Source organism: Schistosoma haematobium, chromosome 2 (assembly GCF_000699445.3).
Source record: "Schistosoma haematobium chromosome 2, whole genome shotgun sequence".
Classification (NCBI taxonomy): domain Eukaryota; kingdom Metazoa; phylum Platyhelminthes; class Trematoda; order Strigeidida; family Schistosomatidae; genus Schistosoma; species Schistosoma haematobium.
Window position 1 is genome coordinate 21,388,148 of NC_067197.1, and position 16,108 is coordinate 21,404,255.

Sequence of the window (16,108 nt, forward strand, 5' to 3'; positions counted from 1 at the left end):
CGACCATGCAAAAGAAATAGGTATAAACTAATTTGTTTGATTTTTATGCAGATTATAAGTATCATATTCTTTGTGGGTGTATTGTGCCCCAATTAGGTACATGATTTGATTCTGTAATCATATGAATGTATCATTGTTAGCATAAGTTACTAAGCATTTTTCCACATTATTCATCTCTGCCCGTAGCTTTACAACATAAACATCTATACTAAAATAACTTATTTCATAAAGATTCCTTAACCACTATTAGTTTGTCAAAACCACCATAAAACTAAGGTCTAATTATTTGTTGATAAAAAAGTTATAAAACAACTTTAAAAGGAAATTTGTAAACAAACATCGAGAAATAATTGATAATACTGTCAATAATTATTAGACGAACAGGACACAAAAAATGTTCGGTTCATTTTTTCCTTCAAAAAATAAAAGTTAATTTACAGGTTATCATCTACAACTATTTTATAAAATAGACAAGACACATACAACTTTTTTCACAGCCAATTACAATTAATTATTCTTCTACTCCAAATAAATAAGTACACAGGAAGGAAAATACAAACAGGTCTTTGGGACATTATTCTTAATCATTTAACAAGAATAGCTGACAAGGAAAATTAGTAAACTAATGCACAAAAGAAGGATACCACTGAGTTTTAATAAAATTGAACAAATAAATCCATCGATCCATCCCGCCATCTTGAATTTTCACCACATTCTGGATTACATGACGGGCATTTAGTGAATGTATTAAACCAACGTGTTGTGCATTTAGCACAAAATTTATGCTATACACATACATGCAAATGGAAAAATTTATTTTAAAAATATATGTGAATAAATGAGTATTTATCATGATTTAAAAATAAGTGAAACTATTTAGATTAAAAAGGCAATCTTGTTGTAGTTTTCTTTCATATTCTTTGTAGATTGGGAGGAACTTCCTTAGGTGAAAGAAATCTTCCTTGGCTGTACATTTAACTAAACTATATCCCCTAACATACACTATTCTTGTCCAGTTACATTTTTGGATTATATTTCTATTCCTTACTTTACTTTTTCTCAATATTATCTCTTTATTTATGTGGTGCAAACTTTTTTTGGTGTCCAACTGTACCACAAAGTATGTAAATTAAATACATCTTAGAAAATTGGTTTTCAATAGAAGTTCTCGTTACCAAAAATGTCCAATTCATTAATTTATTAAAATCATATGTAAACAATAAATAATACTTTTTCATAACTTTCCCAATTATTTAACGCTGTAAAAATTGACTTACATTACAAGACAAAATGCCAACATGAGTATAAGATTCAAGGCACATATTACAAACTTCATTTGATGGCGCCTGCATTTCAACTGTATATGGCTGTATAAAATAATTGATAAACAGTATACGTGTAAACAGTGTTCGTGCGCTATGCTAATATTTTGAAAATCCAACTTCAATACAGTGAACAAGATGGTTTATATCCTCTAACTCTCTGCCTCGCTAAGTTTCGCAATTGAAAATTAGTCGGTAATAGCTCCAGTAGAATTAAAAACACGTTTAAGTTAGTTGGTTATGTATCAGTTACAGTGATCGGAATTTATCAACTAACTGAGTGTCATTAGATACAAATCATGGTAAAATGCATTAGAATTTTATAAAGTAATGTGACGAAAATGTGCTGAAAGTCGACCTTACATTACCCTGAAATTAATATTAATTTTCTGTCTCATAAGTTGTATTTGGGGAAATAACATCTCCAACAAAGTTTCTTATTTATCGTTCTTTGAATAGTACTATTACTCATCAATTTCAGCATAGGAAAAGTTATGCAAACAGGCAGTCTGTAAATCTGTCCAATTTAAAGACTGTGTTCATCAAAGACAGATATAAACTAGAAATCTATTGAAAACTTGAGAGCACTGGGTATCTGTTCCGTCTTAGTTTAAGAATGTTCGATTGCGGGTATTTGTGAACGTTATGAAATCGTACTTATGACTTGAAGATTTTGCAGTAAGAATGACACTCCTAAATTACTAATTCAGAATCTAAACGCTCCATATTTTCGAGTTCAGCCATTAAATGATTCGTAGCAATCAAAAACCTATAAAATCGGTGTTGATTGTTTCATTCCGACATGGTTGACTCTAGAGATCAGAAATTATAACTGATATCACTTTTCCTGATAAACCAACTTTCAAACTATTGCGTGAGTCCCGACCAAAAAAATCCAGCATAATCTCGCTAAGACAGACAAGTCTAACCACAATTTCATTTTCATTAAAAAAATAAATCCCATCAAAACTAAGGATAGCTTGATGGCGAAGAAATATGACAAACCTGTACTCACTTTTGTACATATCATCGAACGTGAAAATTTCATAAACTCTTTACATAATGAAAGTATAATACAAACCTAGGAGAAAAAAAACAAAAAAATAACGTACATAGAAAATTGATGGCACTCAGTTACTTACTGAATATCAAGATTTCAAACTAAATAACTTTGGATTTTCTCACTACACTGGTATTATTTGGACTTTAGTTCCAGTGTTTTTCATTCCTTTGTCATAAGCCAGTTAATTTGGCAAAGAAATCCTTTTCAACGATTTCATTTTCAAAACTGCACAAATAACATATACATAAAGAGAGATGTTCCGATTTATATTACTATACAGACATTTTTGTTTTACATTATGTTAACTTCGACTTGCTACACCGATATAAAGTGTAGGAATAGGAATAACAACAATAACTGCCTGATTCGATATCAAAAATTTCGTTAAAGCAACAAATTCATAAAACCAATAATATAATTTAATAGATTACTGTTTAATATACATTTAAATCGTAATTTTAAGAAATACGCCAAAAATTCCGCGCGCGCTAATTAAAAGGACAGTGGTATTTTTCCTCGCTGAGTAAATTCTATTGTTTTGATCGTTTATTACGTATCAAGACTACTGTTTCCACTTTAATTGAATTTATTTCAGTTAAAGTATTCGATTAGAGTATCGTTTCTGTTTCTAAATTAGTTTGTCGTTGGTACTTTGTTTTCTATTGTATCTGTTAGTACTTTTGGTTCTAACAATCTACAGTTTTCCACTTTTTTGGTCATAGATCATTTTTGTCTCTGAGTATTATTGCATCTAGTTCTTTTTTTTAAAAAAGACCCCTGTTTAATGACTGGACAGTGCAATGAAAAGCAATTGCCAACGTTCGGGCTGTCGTTATCACGTTGAAAGCGGCATGCAGTGCGATGAGTGCAAAGGCTGGTACCACGAAGTTTGCACGAATTTAACGCCTGCGGCTTTCAAACGGTTCAGTAAAAACGGTTGCGTATGGCTTTATCAACAGTGCTGTTCGGATGCAAACAGCTTACTAACCGAGGCCATCTCATTGGTAAATGCTGCAAAAAAGTGTTTTGGCAAGCATGGTCGGGACACATCGTACAGTACTCGCTCTGTTGACACGCCAATTGGTGTGAGGCAAACTCGGGTGAGTTCGAAAACAAGTGGCTCACACTAACCAAAGGAGGAGAAACAATCTTCAAAGACGTCTGTCTTAACCAAAAACTCAAGAAAAGAAGTTTCTTCTGTCCCCCGTCTTCTAAATGGTATCCAGCAGGAAACGCCTAGAAGCCGCATTCGCAAGGCTCGATCGGTTTCTATTTATTTATTATTATTTATTTGAACACATGAGTATTGGTACAAGAAGGCACCAACTATATGTGGGCCACACAAAACAATGAGAATTCGAAGGGAAAAAACAATAACGAACAGATTAGTGTAATAATAATAATGACAATAATAATAATAATAATAATAATAATAATAATAATAATAATAATAATAATAGTAATAATGGGGGAAACGGAAAGGTACAAGCAGAAAGAATTCTTTCAGCTAAAGAAGGAACAACCACTTTTTTTAATGAAGAAAGTAAAAGAAGGTTACAGGAGGACCGCCATTGGCTTCTATTCTGAGCCATGTCTGATAACATCTCTAGCCACTGTGTTGCACCATCTCTAGGACCCCAAACAGAGAGCCGTGAAGGACCAACACAGGCCAGCCCTTTGCAGCTTTCTTTCATACCACAACACCATGTCATACACTGACCACCTCTCCGCTATTTTCCAACCCGTCCCAGCGTCGGCAAATAATGCACGACGTGGAATTCTCTGGGGCGACATTCGTAGAACATGTCCGAGCCACCGAAGTCGATGATTCAAGATGGTGACATCAATTGGATTATCGTCTCTGTGCCCGAACACACGATGCTGAACCTCTGCATTACTGACATGGTGTTGCCACTGGATGTCAGCAATCCTTCGGACACAACGATGATCGAACACAGAGAGTCGTCTAACATCCTCAACTCGGAGAGACCAGATTTCACAAGTATAGAGTAGAACTCTCACCGACGCGTTGTAGATCCGACCTTTTACAGCCAGACTAACATCACGAAGGCGCCAAAGATTGGCATAAGCCGCTGTGGCTTTCACTATACGTACATTGATCTCATCACCCATGCCAACACCAGCACTTATGTAGCTACCTAGATACACCAACTTCTCAACTACTTCTATCTTCTCACCATCCAGGGTGAGTACAGGATTAGAATCCTGCCAGTTTTGTAGAAGTACTTTGCACTCCGAAGGTGCAAAGCACATACCATACTCACGGGCACTAATTGCTACCTGGTTAAGTGTAGATTGCATGGCTTGGGTATCGTCGCACAGTAGGACAATATCACCTGCATACTTAAAATCGAGAAGTCTTTCTCCAGGCGAAAGATCCTCACCACAATTGCCTACAGAGCTGTTTTCAGAACGTCATCGGTACCACAATTGAAGAGGAATGGTGAGATTGGGCAGCCCTGTCTAACCCCACTGCTCGAATGGAACAATGGAGAGAGGTGGTTGTATGCCCTCACTCTACCTGAGGTGTTTGTATTATATAGGGCTTTCAAGATGTTAATAAACTTCTCAGGCACACCTTTCTTCAATAGACAATCCCAGAGAACAGTCTTGTCCGACGAATCGAAGGCAGCCCTAACATCAAGAAACACTACGATTGTTGGCCTTTGATAAATATGACGGTGTCCTAACATTTGAGGGAGGGTGAAGATATGATCCTCGACTAGAACGAAAACAAGTCTGCTCCTCGCGAGTCAATCTTTCTCGGATAGACAACAAACGTCGATATTAAGACTTTCCAAAGACATAGCGAGCCCTGTCTGTTGTCCGACTTGCATAAGTGTGCGAACGTTGAAGACAGCCAGTTTGAATGGTGCACGTGGTTTCAGAAAAACTGCTTTAGTATTCGTATTTGGTGGTAGCATAAAATTTTCAACCAGGCAGTGACTCGAGAACGTTTAGATAGAACCGAGTTTCCACCATAGGCGAGCTGCTGTATAAGTGGAAAAGTAAGGATACATAAAATGGGAATAAAAGAGAGTGAATAAATGACATGGTAAATAATAATGGACTCGCCGGCGTAGGTATAGCATTGAGTTCTAGGGCAGAACTAGCTCTCTTAGACTGGATCCCAGTAGACAGTCGTTTGTGCGCTGTCCGACTAAACGCAACAATAAGGACTCGGAAAGATAGGGACACTCGTCGTTGCCTCTTCGTCGTCTCTGCCTATTCACCCACTGACTGCAGCCAAGATGATGTAAAAGATGAGTTCTACAGAAAGCTTTCCGACCTCCGAAAAGCTAGGCGCTCTGATGTAGTAATAGTAGCTGGTGATTTCAATGATCAAGTAGGTAAACTAAGTGAAAAGGAAAGACACCTAGGTGGATCTTATGGTGTCGTGGCTCAAAGAACCGATAATGGCGACCGTCTGTTGCAGCTATGCTCAGATAACTGCCTGTTTCTTGCAAATACTAACTTTAAGCATAAGGAAAAACATCTTTTAACATGGCGACCCCCCAATTCGTCCCAGCGTTGGACCCAAATAGATCACATCGCTATCAGCCACCGATGGAGGGGCTCGATAGAAGACTGTCGCTCATTCTGGAGCACATGCTTAGATTCAAATCATGCTCTAGTGCGAGCGCGTATTTGCCTGCGTCTTACTGGACGTAAGAAAAACGCTGCAAGGAAACCTCTTAGGGTTCTATTTAACGATAGTTAAGCTAAGAGTATATTTCAGGAACAACTAGGAAAACAGTTAAACAGCCATGTAGGTGATGCCCACCTCGAGGCAGCATGGAATGATATCCGAAAAGCTGTGGAAACAGCAGTGGTATCTGCTAGTACGGTAAACTGTAAGGTTAGGGGGCAACACTGGATCTCGGCCGCATCTACCGCACTGATAGATGCCCGAAAACTCATCCCATCCGGATCTGAACATAACGAAGAGCGGAGTCAACTTAAGCGCAAGCTGACAAGAAGCCTACGCAATGATCGTGAACAGTGGTGGGTAGCGAAAGCAAGAGGGATGGAAAAGGCAGCGGCAATAGGTAGTAGCAGACAATTGTTCAGACTCGTTAAGGAAACCGGTATAAGGATCCCGAATGTTAGTGAAACAATCTCAGAGAAAGATGGACATATTATTCATTCTCAATCCAGGAGATTGGATCGATGGGCAGAACACTTTAGGGATCAGTTCAACTGGCCTTCAGCCACAATCCGATTTTCCACGATCTCCAGTCAACCTGAATAACAAGTTAATGTAACTCCTCCAACTCTTTACGAAGCTGAAAAAGCTATAGGAAATCTGAAGCGAGGGAGAGCACCAGGTCCTGACAGGATACTCCTGAGATTTTTAAGGTTGGTGGTCCAATATTACCAGTGAGATTGACTGAGGTCTTAGGTAGAATTTGGGAACTGGACGTAATCCCATCTGACTGATCTCAATCACTGATTGTGCAAGTCTATAAGAAAGGACAAAAGTCCTCTTGTAACAATCACAGAGGATTCAGTTTGACTAATATGGTGTCTAAGATATTAGCTTCAATAATACTTCGACGCCTAACTAAAGCTCGTGAAGAGCAGAGAGGAAACCAGGCTGCTTTTCGACCTGAACGTGGTTGTATAGACTAGATATTCACACTACGTAAGGTTCTAGAACACAGACACACGTTCAGACGCCCCACAATCGTAATATTTCTTGACCTTAAGGCAGCATTCAACTCTGTTGATCGTGAGGTTCTATGGCTGTGTTTGTCACTGAAAGGAGTACCAAAGAAGTACATTAACCTTATAAAGGCTCTCTATTCGAACACAACTGGTAGAGTGAGAGCTTATGGCGAACTGTCATCAGAATTGATTACCTCAAGTGGTGATCGTCAGGGCTGTCCACTCTCTCCATTCTTGTTTAACTTTGTCATTGACGTACTTTTAGAAATAACACTTTCCTCATCTAAATTTCCAGGGGTTGAACTTCTACCGGGAGGTTCACTTATTGACTTAGAATATGCTGATGACATAGTTTTATTTGGTGAAGACGCTGACAAAATGCAGTCTTTTGACCACTCTAAGCAACAATGCAAGCATGTTCGGGATGCGATTCTCCCCTTCGAAATGTTAAATGTTGCTTCAGGATTGGGTTGCATCGACACCCAAACTAATGATAGGGAGTGAAGTAGTTGAGCGTGTCGACCGCTTCACTCATCTTGGAAGTCTCATCAGCCCTTGTGGTCTGGTGTGTGACGAAATCTCAGCACGGATATAGAAGGCTCGACTAGCTTTTGCCAACTTGCGTCATTTATGACGTAGGCGAGATATCCGTCTACCAACAAAAGGACGTGTTTACTGCGCAGCAGTTCGTTCCGTCCTACTTTATGGCAGTGAAATATGGCCGGTAAGAGTAGAGGATATTCGTAAGTTACTAGTATTTGATCATAGGTGTCTTCGAAACATTCCTCATATATCCTTGGACCATCGAGTAAGTAACGAAGTTGTTAGGAAACGGGTACTAGGTAAGGATGGCAAATCAGTTGATGACGTAGTGAAACTTCATCAGTTGAAATGGCTGGGACACGTGTTACGTATGCCCAACTACCGACTGCCTCGACGTGCGATGTTCAGTGGTATAGGAGTAGGTTGGAAGAAAGCTAGGGGCGGCCAGACGAAAACATGGCACAAGTCCATGAAGTCACTGACAAGTGAACTGAGTCAAGTTGGTAGGTGTAGACTACCTGGTTGGGGACCGCGAGGTGATAGCAACCGATGGTTAGAGACCCTGAATGACATGGCTCAAAATCGTTTGCAATGGCGCAGGTGCATACACTCTTTGCGTTCTTCCAAATTCTAATCTCCTGGTTCCTCCTTGTCTCTTTTTTCTCTTCTTAAATTTATTTCACTGGATTATACTCTTTAAATAACATCTACAAACCCTAATCTTTCCGATTACTGCTTATACTCTTACTACCTCTACCACTACGGGATTTGAATCGACAGCTGCATCTCTGTGCTAATGTGGTATGGCAACTCGAACTGATGTACGTACGTACGAAGTTCCACGTTGTTACTGACTGACCGACCCAGTACCCTACGACTAACTTTGGTCAGGGATATTCAACCTCAATACAACTTATGAGAAGCAAACCAATATCAATTAGGTTGAGATTCTATCATGGCAAATTATTCAGTGCGAACACAAGGAGTTTTAAATCATTTTTACGATATTTTGTATTAGTAACAAATACTCAATTTAAGTATTCTAATTATTTCTTTAACGATATATAATTGATAAAACCTATTGCATTACGGGATGATTATACTGGGCCAAAATGAAATAGCTTAATCTACAAAAACTGATGTTTTCACTCTGGTCACTGGGGCAGGAAAGAAAAGAGGATGTAAGTAGTTTTTTCGTGGTATTCAAGTCAGAGTTGCGAATTATTAGCAGTGCAAAAAAAACATATTAGAATTGGTTACGAGAGAACTAAAAACGAAGTATTATCGAGATTACTGATCCCTATTGTCAGTACCAAACGAGTGCTGTGTTTATCAACATTATAACGAAAGACTATCCTTTATTAAAGAATAAGATGATCAATTTAAACGCCTCTAGTGAAATTAAATATCTTTCCGAATAAGTCCTAAATTGCAATCTCCACCAATTAGTAACTTTTCGCAAACAAAAGATACTATGAGAAAACACAATCTTAAAGCACAACGAAGTATGATGGTTACGGAACGTTAAAATTAACAACTGATAATATTGTCCAACGTTTTCAAAAATATCTGAATGTAATGAATAAAGCTCTAAATAGATTTCACGAAATGAAAAACAAAACATGAAAATCCTGATACTATCACAACAGTAAGACAAGGTGCAAAAACAAAACAAAACTGAAACTTAAATTGACATGCTGTAAAACCTTATGTTCAACAGAACCAAGATGACCAAGGATATAGCAGAACGGATTATCTCTTATGTAGGAATAAGCAACCTCAAATGTATGTCAATATGTGGCTTTAGAAATTGTTGAGTTTCATCGAAACCACGAACCACTGTTGAAAACATGGTCATGATTTGACTGATATCCAACAATCCCCATAACCCCATACTAACAATCATCATGTTCTCGCTAGTGACTGACCCCGAGAGAAAATTTTAGAAGTTCTAATGAGAATCCGTGAGCGCCAATGGAGCTGAACTGCGTCATATGTGGTGGTTAACTACCGTAGACAATGGAAGGTGGTCACGCAATATCGTGGATTCATTGAAGTTAGACATTAGCACGAATGAATTCTGACTCAGAAGTCTAGAAGTCAGACGTCCGCGCACGAGCCTGAAGGTGTTGGACTCAATTTTTGAGTGCGAGGCCGTGGGTGTGCACTTCTGGGGTGTCCCGTACTAGGACGAAAAGGCTGTCTAGTGCTTTCGGGGTCTCAATGGTGTTCAAATTTGGATCAGTTCATAATTTCAACGAAACTGAAAACACAATTTTCATTCTTTGTGAAGAATCTAAATGAAGTGAGTGTTAGGAATTATAGAATTATCTGTAAAACTCAACTTGGAAGCAGTACAGAAGTATGTGTAAATTCAAGATGCACACTTATAAACTGAAAATGATTGATACCGGTTACTGGTTCAAAATCTTGTTAGATAACGAAGAGTTAAAATCCATATGATACTGATTGACACTTAAACGTACCTAAAGAACAAACACAGATTAAGTTGCCCGACCGCAGCTGCCAACTTGACGTGGTGGTCGAGCTTGCCTATCGTGATGACTCAGTCGAGCTATATTGGCTGGAACAATTGTCTCTTCAGGTCCTACCATGCCAGACAGATCGAGTGGAGAACGGTGAAACTAGAAGCAGCAAATTAAGGCCTGAGGGTGAACTTATACTCTTGACTGTAGAGGGCTGTGACAGTAGACAATCGGCATCTGCAGCGATGTTGCTTTTTGTGAAGGAATGAAGAGGTTGGAAAACGTCTATCATAAAATTGTCACACCTCACCTTACTCTACAGATTTCCATCTGCAGGAGTAAATTTGTTTGAAACGCGTACCATAAGAAGGTCGTGCATGACCGTCCCCAAGCAGTCGTCCTTGGTCATTACTCTTAGATCGCTAAGACCGACGTTAATCTAGCTTCTTTTTCAAATCTCTTAAGAAATATCCTTCCACGGTGTGGGCAAGCAGGAGGTGACAGCTGCCATCATACCTCTAACTGCATCTGACATCATCATGTCCACATTAAGCTACGACAGAAAGCTGCCACAATAAACCGTTAAGAGCAATAGGGTAACTATAACAATGTACATCCTTTTTTTGATTTTGAATAACATCAAAGCGATTGAAACACAACCAATGTAATCCAATCATGCTGGGTAACAAACTATACTATGGTTATCATGAACTTGGAATCCAAGCGGACGATAATGTCTGACATTCGCGTTTACTTATAGTAAACTAACGCTGAAAATACTGATTTCTTATCACACGCAATAAGAACCAACCGTCAGTGACTAACAAATGTTATAAAATTAAGATGTGAACAGTGTTTCCACAAGTGTTAAAAACGTTTAACATTACATAAAACACTTATATAATTGAGTGTTAAGATGTAACTCACTTTTAAAATACAGTATAATAAGCATACAAATATTCTCCCAGCTAAGATGCCCTGTCGTTTCCAATTTAATTCTACCAGGAAATATATCCACAGAATTCCAGGTGGTATGTGTCTTAGGAATGAGAATATATATTCCAAAAAACAGAGTAATGAACCCTGAAACGAAAATGGCGTAAAATGGATACCAGAATGTATGAAAAGTTGGGCAAACATGACTAGAATGTTTATTTGTTTATATAAGCATATAAACATTGGTACAAGGAGTCACCACATGTATATGCGCCACACAAATAACTCAATTTGTGCAAGAGCTGGAATACTGCTCGGGTGCCCAAACTGAAGCAGGTGGCTTTCTTAGGGGGCTACACCCCGAGCCTTTGACCTAAAGGTCTAATCCACAAGGCAGTGGAGCAACGTAAGCAGATGCAGTCCCATGGTAGCCTGTGACCAACACCATTTGTTTCCTCAGGATCCTGGAGCTCATGTACACCATTAGTTTGGAATCAGAGTTTTCTAACTCCCCTAAGTGGGTCCTCCGTATCCACCAACTCATATAAAGTGCCGGTTGTTCGCTTTTCGTCCTCTCAATTTCGTATACAACACCCGAACCACGAGAAGGCAGTGACTAGAATGTATGTGCATTTACACAACAACCAGCTAGCGGAAGATGTTGACTGCTCTGAACCTCAGATATATCTAACAGTAAGGTTATTAGACTGACAAGAAGTAACGAAAATTATCTCTATCTTGATTCTATAGTCATAAAATGTATTTGGGCGTGAATGACCTCAACGTCATGAAGGGACCACTAAATGCTTGGTCAGAAAATTTTAAAATGCTACTTTTTTTATTCGTGTCAAGTTTTTTGACCGACTGTTTTAATGACGAAAGTCGATACTGTCAAGTTTACCGCTAGTGCAAATTTTGAAGTGTATGTAATAATTGTTGTTAGCACACAAGAAATCAAAACTACTTTATGTAGATAACTTGAATGATATCAAGTAGTTGTATCATAAACTGACAAATTATTTCACTGGATGAAGGACTTAGAAATTCTTTTTAAATAACACACCTTAACTCAATCAGTTATGGGAATCAAACGACCGTCGAAACACAACCAAGGCCGATTGGTTGTATAAGAGTGAAGAAAACACACAATAACAACATTCCGTCTACAAGCATTACATTAGTTAAGGTCATAAAAGGTCTTGAATCTTACTACTTTACTAATCGACGTGTAGCAGGAAAGAATTTATTAAACAATTCTGGATTACCTGAGACTATTATTTAATCACGTTACAGCAATGGAACTGTAGTTTGTAGAGTATATATTACGGTCAGATTGACAACCATTACCCCAACATACGGGTTAAGATTGACTATTATAACGAGAGTTCTAGTCCACTTTCTCCATGGAAAAGTTTTTGAAGCCATTTAAAAATTTGCTCTCATGAAGTTTCTTAAAGTCGATAAATCTTCGCAATCCCATCCGATAATAGTGAGAACTCTTTCCAAATGAACTTAATTATGATGTGCAACAGCTAGCGCCGTTACTCACTAATAACTTGGAAAGAGTGGTGACTTAGAAGTTTGACCATTCGGGTTGTAATCAGTTGGTAATAAGTCTAAAACCCACTTTATTTAGATTTCACAGTGAGTAACCATAACCAGACTCTACGCAGAAAGTAGTTTAATATAAATACGAGCTAAAAGTTGATTACAGAGTTGTAGGTCGTAGAACCATTGATTGGGTAGTACTAAGTTAAGGGAAAACCAGAGGTGGTTTCAGATGAGTAATGCATAGTGTATTGAGTCGATAAGCTACAGAATGAAACCCACTCTATAATTCCTTCGAAAATATTTTCTCTACTGGGTTCTGTATATTTGATTTTTTGATACTATAGAGAAGATAATACAACAATATTGAGTTCACGAAGACCATATTTTTTCAAGTTGACATGATACTACCTTCACTTTTTGTAAGAAACTACAGGTACTTATGTTTTAACGCAGTGACGAAATATATACACAAATAGGTTATTAGCACATCAAGACAACAAGTATAAGGTAAAAGTACAACGGTGGATGAACTAAGGCTACGTAGTCCGACAAATGAAGGGGATTTGGCGAACAGGTCTTTCGAAAAAAGGTCACAAACGGCTTAGTATCATAAGTTTTTAACGGGTAGAGACGTATAAATATCCATTGATCCCACATAAGTGTGAATGCCATTGACTTATTAAGTATCATTTTACGAATACTCTGTTCTTTATAGTATCAACATATTCGTCCAGTGATGAAGATATTAAGCCTCATGTTGTTTATGCAAATACAATATATTTGAGATGTAGTTAAAGCAACCCTGAAGTTAATGGCATTTCCGAGTTTCGAATAACTAAAAACCCTGCGTGACTAACAGTGCCCAATGAAACTGGGTGACGTGAAAATAAGAAAAAGATAAAATATTCAATATCTCGAACTGTCAACCCATAAAGAGTACCAGGAATATCATACGGATAGATTAAACCAACCTACCATAGAGTAGCAATCAAGTGTTTCAGACAGGCACAACAAGGATACGCTTTTAATAAATATCGATAACAGTTTTAAAGAGCAATCGGAGATGAAAATATACCACAAATTCAGTGGTAGACTTGATACAGAACTAGAAGGCTGCAATAGGAAACTGTAAACGTTACTCAAAAAAATAAAATCTTACACATTATAAAAACCCCGGTTCCATAAAGAGTATTGAACTAAACATAGATGTGAGAGTGAAACGACGGATAAGGGAATGCAAATCTTCCGGTATGAGAGATCGAAAAAACCTACAACAGTATTAAATAAGCAAAGCTCCAGCCCAGTTAGCATAAGATCAGGGGACCCTCGAAGCACCCGAAGCACTTTAGGCTACTTCGAAGAAAATTATATGTTCACGAAACTGCCAGGAAAGCTACGAGACTGCCTCTAGGGTCCCGGTTAATGCTAGCTGGGAAGTATTGAAGTTACTTGTCTGTATTTCTGAATTCATGAAGAGGACCGTAATGTATCCCCATGACGCCAAAACAATATCTATAAGAACTGATTTTCAAGATGTCTCATGTACTAGTGAAATATTCTCCATATAACTTCAGGACAATCACTGATATGAAACAAATGTGAAAGATATTACGTAATGAAAGGAAATGGTCTTTTTTCGCTTTTTGCTCTGTAGAAGACTCATCACAAGCAGGAATAATAGGTAAGATACTATGGTTAGATTGCACCATTTTACATAACACTAACTGACCTAGTAATGTCGAAATTCCCACCACCAAATCCAAAACTCAATTCGTATCAGAAATAGGCTTCTGTTCGTCTGTTGAAGTTTACATATGGGCTACTGAAGCTGATCCTTAAGAGTAAAAATTTATCCCTCTAATTATTCTCTCCTGATGCAAACTTTGGAAAGGCGATAATTGTTTCTATAGTGATTTGCATAAAGAGCAGTGATTTTTGTACTTGTCGTGATTATTCTTGCTTTGTGTACTTGTCGCACCAAAAAGCATTCTTGGTCGACTTTAACTAAAAGTACTTTGGTTAAGGTTTGAGATTTTTGCTAAACTTTGTTCTGTGGTGCCTGTTTTACTCATTGACTGACACTCGTGTTCACATTGTGATCATATTGTGTCTTAAACCTTTTTAATCAAAATACAATGGTTAGTAAGACTTATAAATGTGGACAACCAAACTGCTTGTTCCCCGTTGAGGAAGGAATGCAGTGCGATGAATGTAAAAAGTGGCACCATGAGATGTGTACACGTCTAAGTCCTACGGCGTACAAAAGATGCTGGAAGCCTAACTCGTATTGGCTTTGTATGCTTTGCTGTGCAAATAAGAAGTTACCAATTAAGGAGGCTATGAGCCTATTGGCTTTGGCCTGTAAGAAAAACGATGGCGGTTGCGCTGTTAACATGAGCACTGACGGTGAAGAGTGTGTCAGTGTAGTACGTGCCGCTACCGGCCCCGCTAAACACCCGACTGTGATTGGAGAGAAAGTGAAATCTCCGTTAACATCAACGAGGAGTGAAGTGCCGCTTGATATTGACATCGGTAATCATACACCTCTAGTGGAAATTGAAGACCAGGATAAAACCGTCACTGTTCCAAATAGTCCCGGTGTGGCTGTCTTGAGTGATGATAAACGAACTTCAGTACGGAGAAAAAGAAATGAGAAAAGAGCTGTAAGCAAAACGCAGCTGGTTAGCAAGTCATTGAAAGAGACAGTAACAGAAACAAAAACTCCACTACGTGTCAAGACAGATCACTCTGAGAGATCAGCCATTTTTCATAAGTTAAGAGAATCCCCGATTAAGAACCAAAGACTAGATTTGAACACAATCTCAATCATATTAAGTCCTTAAAAAGCAAACTACTTCCAGATACAGTTTCAGGAGTTAGTATTTGTAAGCTTTATAGAATACGACAAAAGGTGGAGTTTGAAAGTCCTCAGAAAAACCGCCTCTTGAAAATTACATTTGCCGCGGTTGAAGGAAGGAACCTGATTCTAGTAACTCACGTAAATTGGTTGGATCCGATTGGATTAGCTTTATTCCAACACATTAGAAACCCCACAAGATATGACTTGATAAACTCTTCATCTCTTTTAGATTTAGTCTTCACACACGGTGATGACGTTGGTCAAATGACTTTCCTCCCACCACTATGGAGAAGTGACCATGCAGTCATCTTATTCAAATTCATGACTGAGATTGCCTGTCAAACAGTTGCGCCGGCTCGTCCTAATATACGGAAGGCAGATATGGAGGCAATCAACTCCGCAGCATCGGCTGAAATCTGAGAAATAGACTCAAGAGCATCAGTACAAGGGGCATGGACTCTTTTCAGGCGGTTATGCAATCGGGTAACTCAACCATACATACCCTGGACAGTTCCAAAGAAGAAGAAGCACAGCCATCCATGGATAGGCCGGGATATTTGACGTTTACTGAGACAAAAGAAGGAATGTTGGGATGTTGCCATCCGCCTTGGCACAGCAGGTACTATGGAACGCTACAGATCGATAAGAAACAAGTGTA

General features: G+C 38.4%; 1 protein-coding gene across 2 annotated transcripts; it reads right to left on the bottom strand.

Annotated features, from left to right (window-relative positions):
- Nucleotides 1-204: 204 nt before the first annotated feature.
- On the bottom strand, nt 205-14,325 carry RNFT2_1 (RING finger and transmembrane domain-containing protein 2). Of its 2 annotated transcripts, XM_051214609.1 has the most exons (8): nt 14,320-14,325; nt 14,137-14,279; nt 13,750-14,102; nt 13,566-13,716; nt 11,031-11,186; nt 2,338-2,403; nt 1,278-1,367; nt 267-785 (listed from the first exon to the last, which is right to left on the bottom strand). In XM_051214609.1, exons 3-8 carry the CDS (start codon nt 13,899-13,901, stop codon nt 654-656), a joined length of 747 nt encoding a protein of 248 aa, XP_051067794.1. In that variant the 5' UTR covers nt 13,902-14,102; nt 14,137-14,279; nt 14,320-14,325; the 3' UTR covers nt 267-653. The 2 variants fall into 2 exon arrangements, with proteins under 2 accessions (XP_051067793.1, XP_051067794.1); XM_051214608.1 differs by having other exon boundaries at nt 205-785; nt 13,566-14,102; nt 14,137-14,325.
- Between the last annotated feature and the right edge of the window lie 1,783 nt (nt 14,326-16,108).

Bases quoted from the DNA above. Each gene is read 5' to 3' on its own strand.
- RNFT2_1 (XM_051214609.1), bottom strand. From the start codon at position 13,901: ATGCTAACTGGGCTGGAGCTTTGCTTATTTAATACTGTTGTAGGTTTT. The intron at 13,717-13,749 runs GTAAGATTTTAT...TAACGTTTACAG, and splicing joins AACCGGGGTTTTTATAATGT to TTTCCTATTGCAGCCTTCTA. The intron at 11,187-13,565 runs GTAGGTTGGTTT...TTTTCGTTTCAG, and splicing joins CACTTGATTGCTACTCTATG to GGTTCATTACTCTGTTTTTT.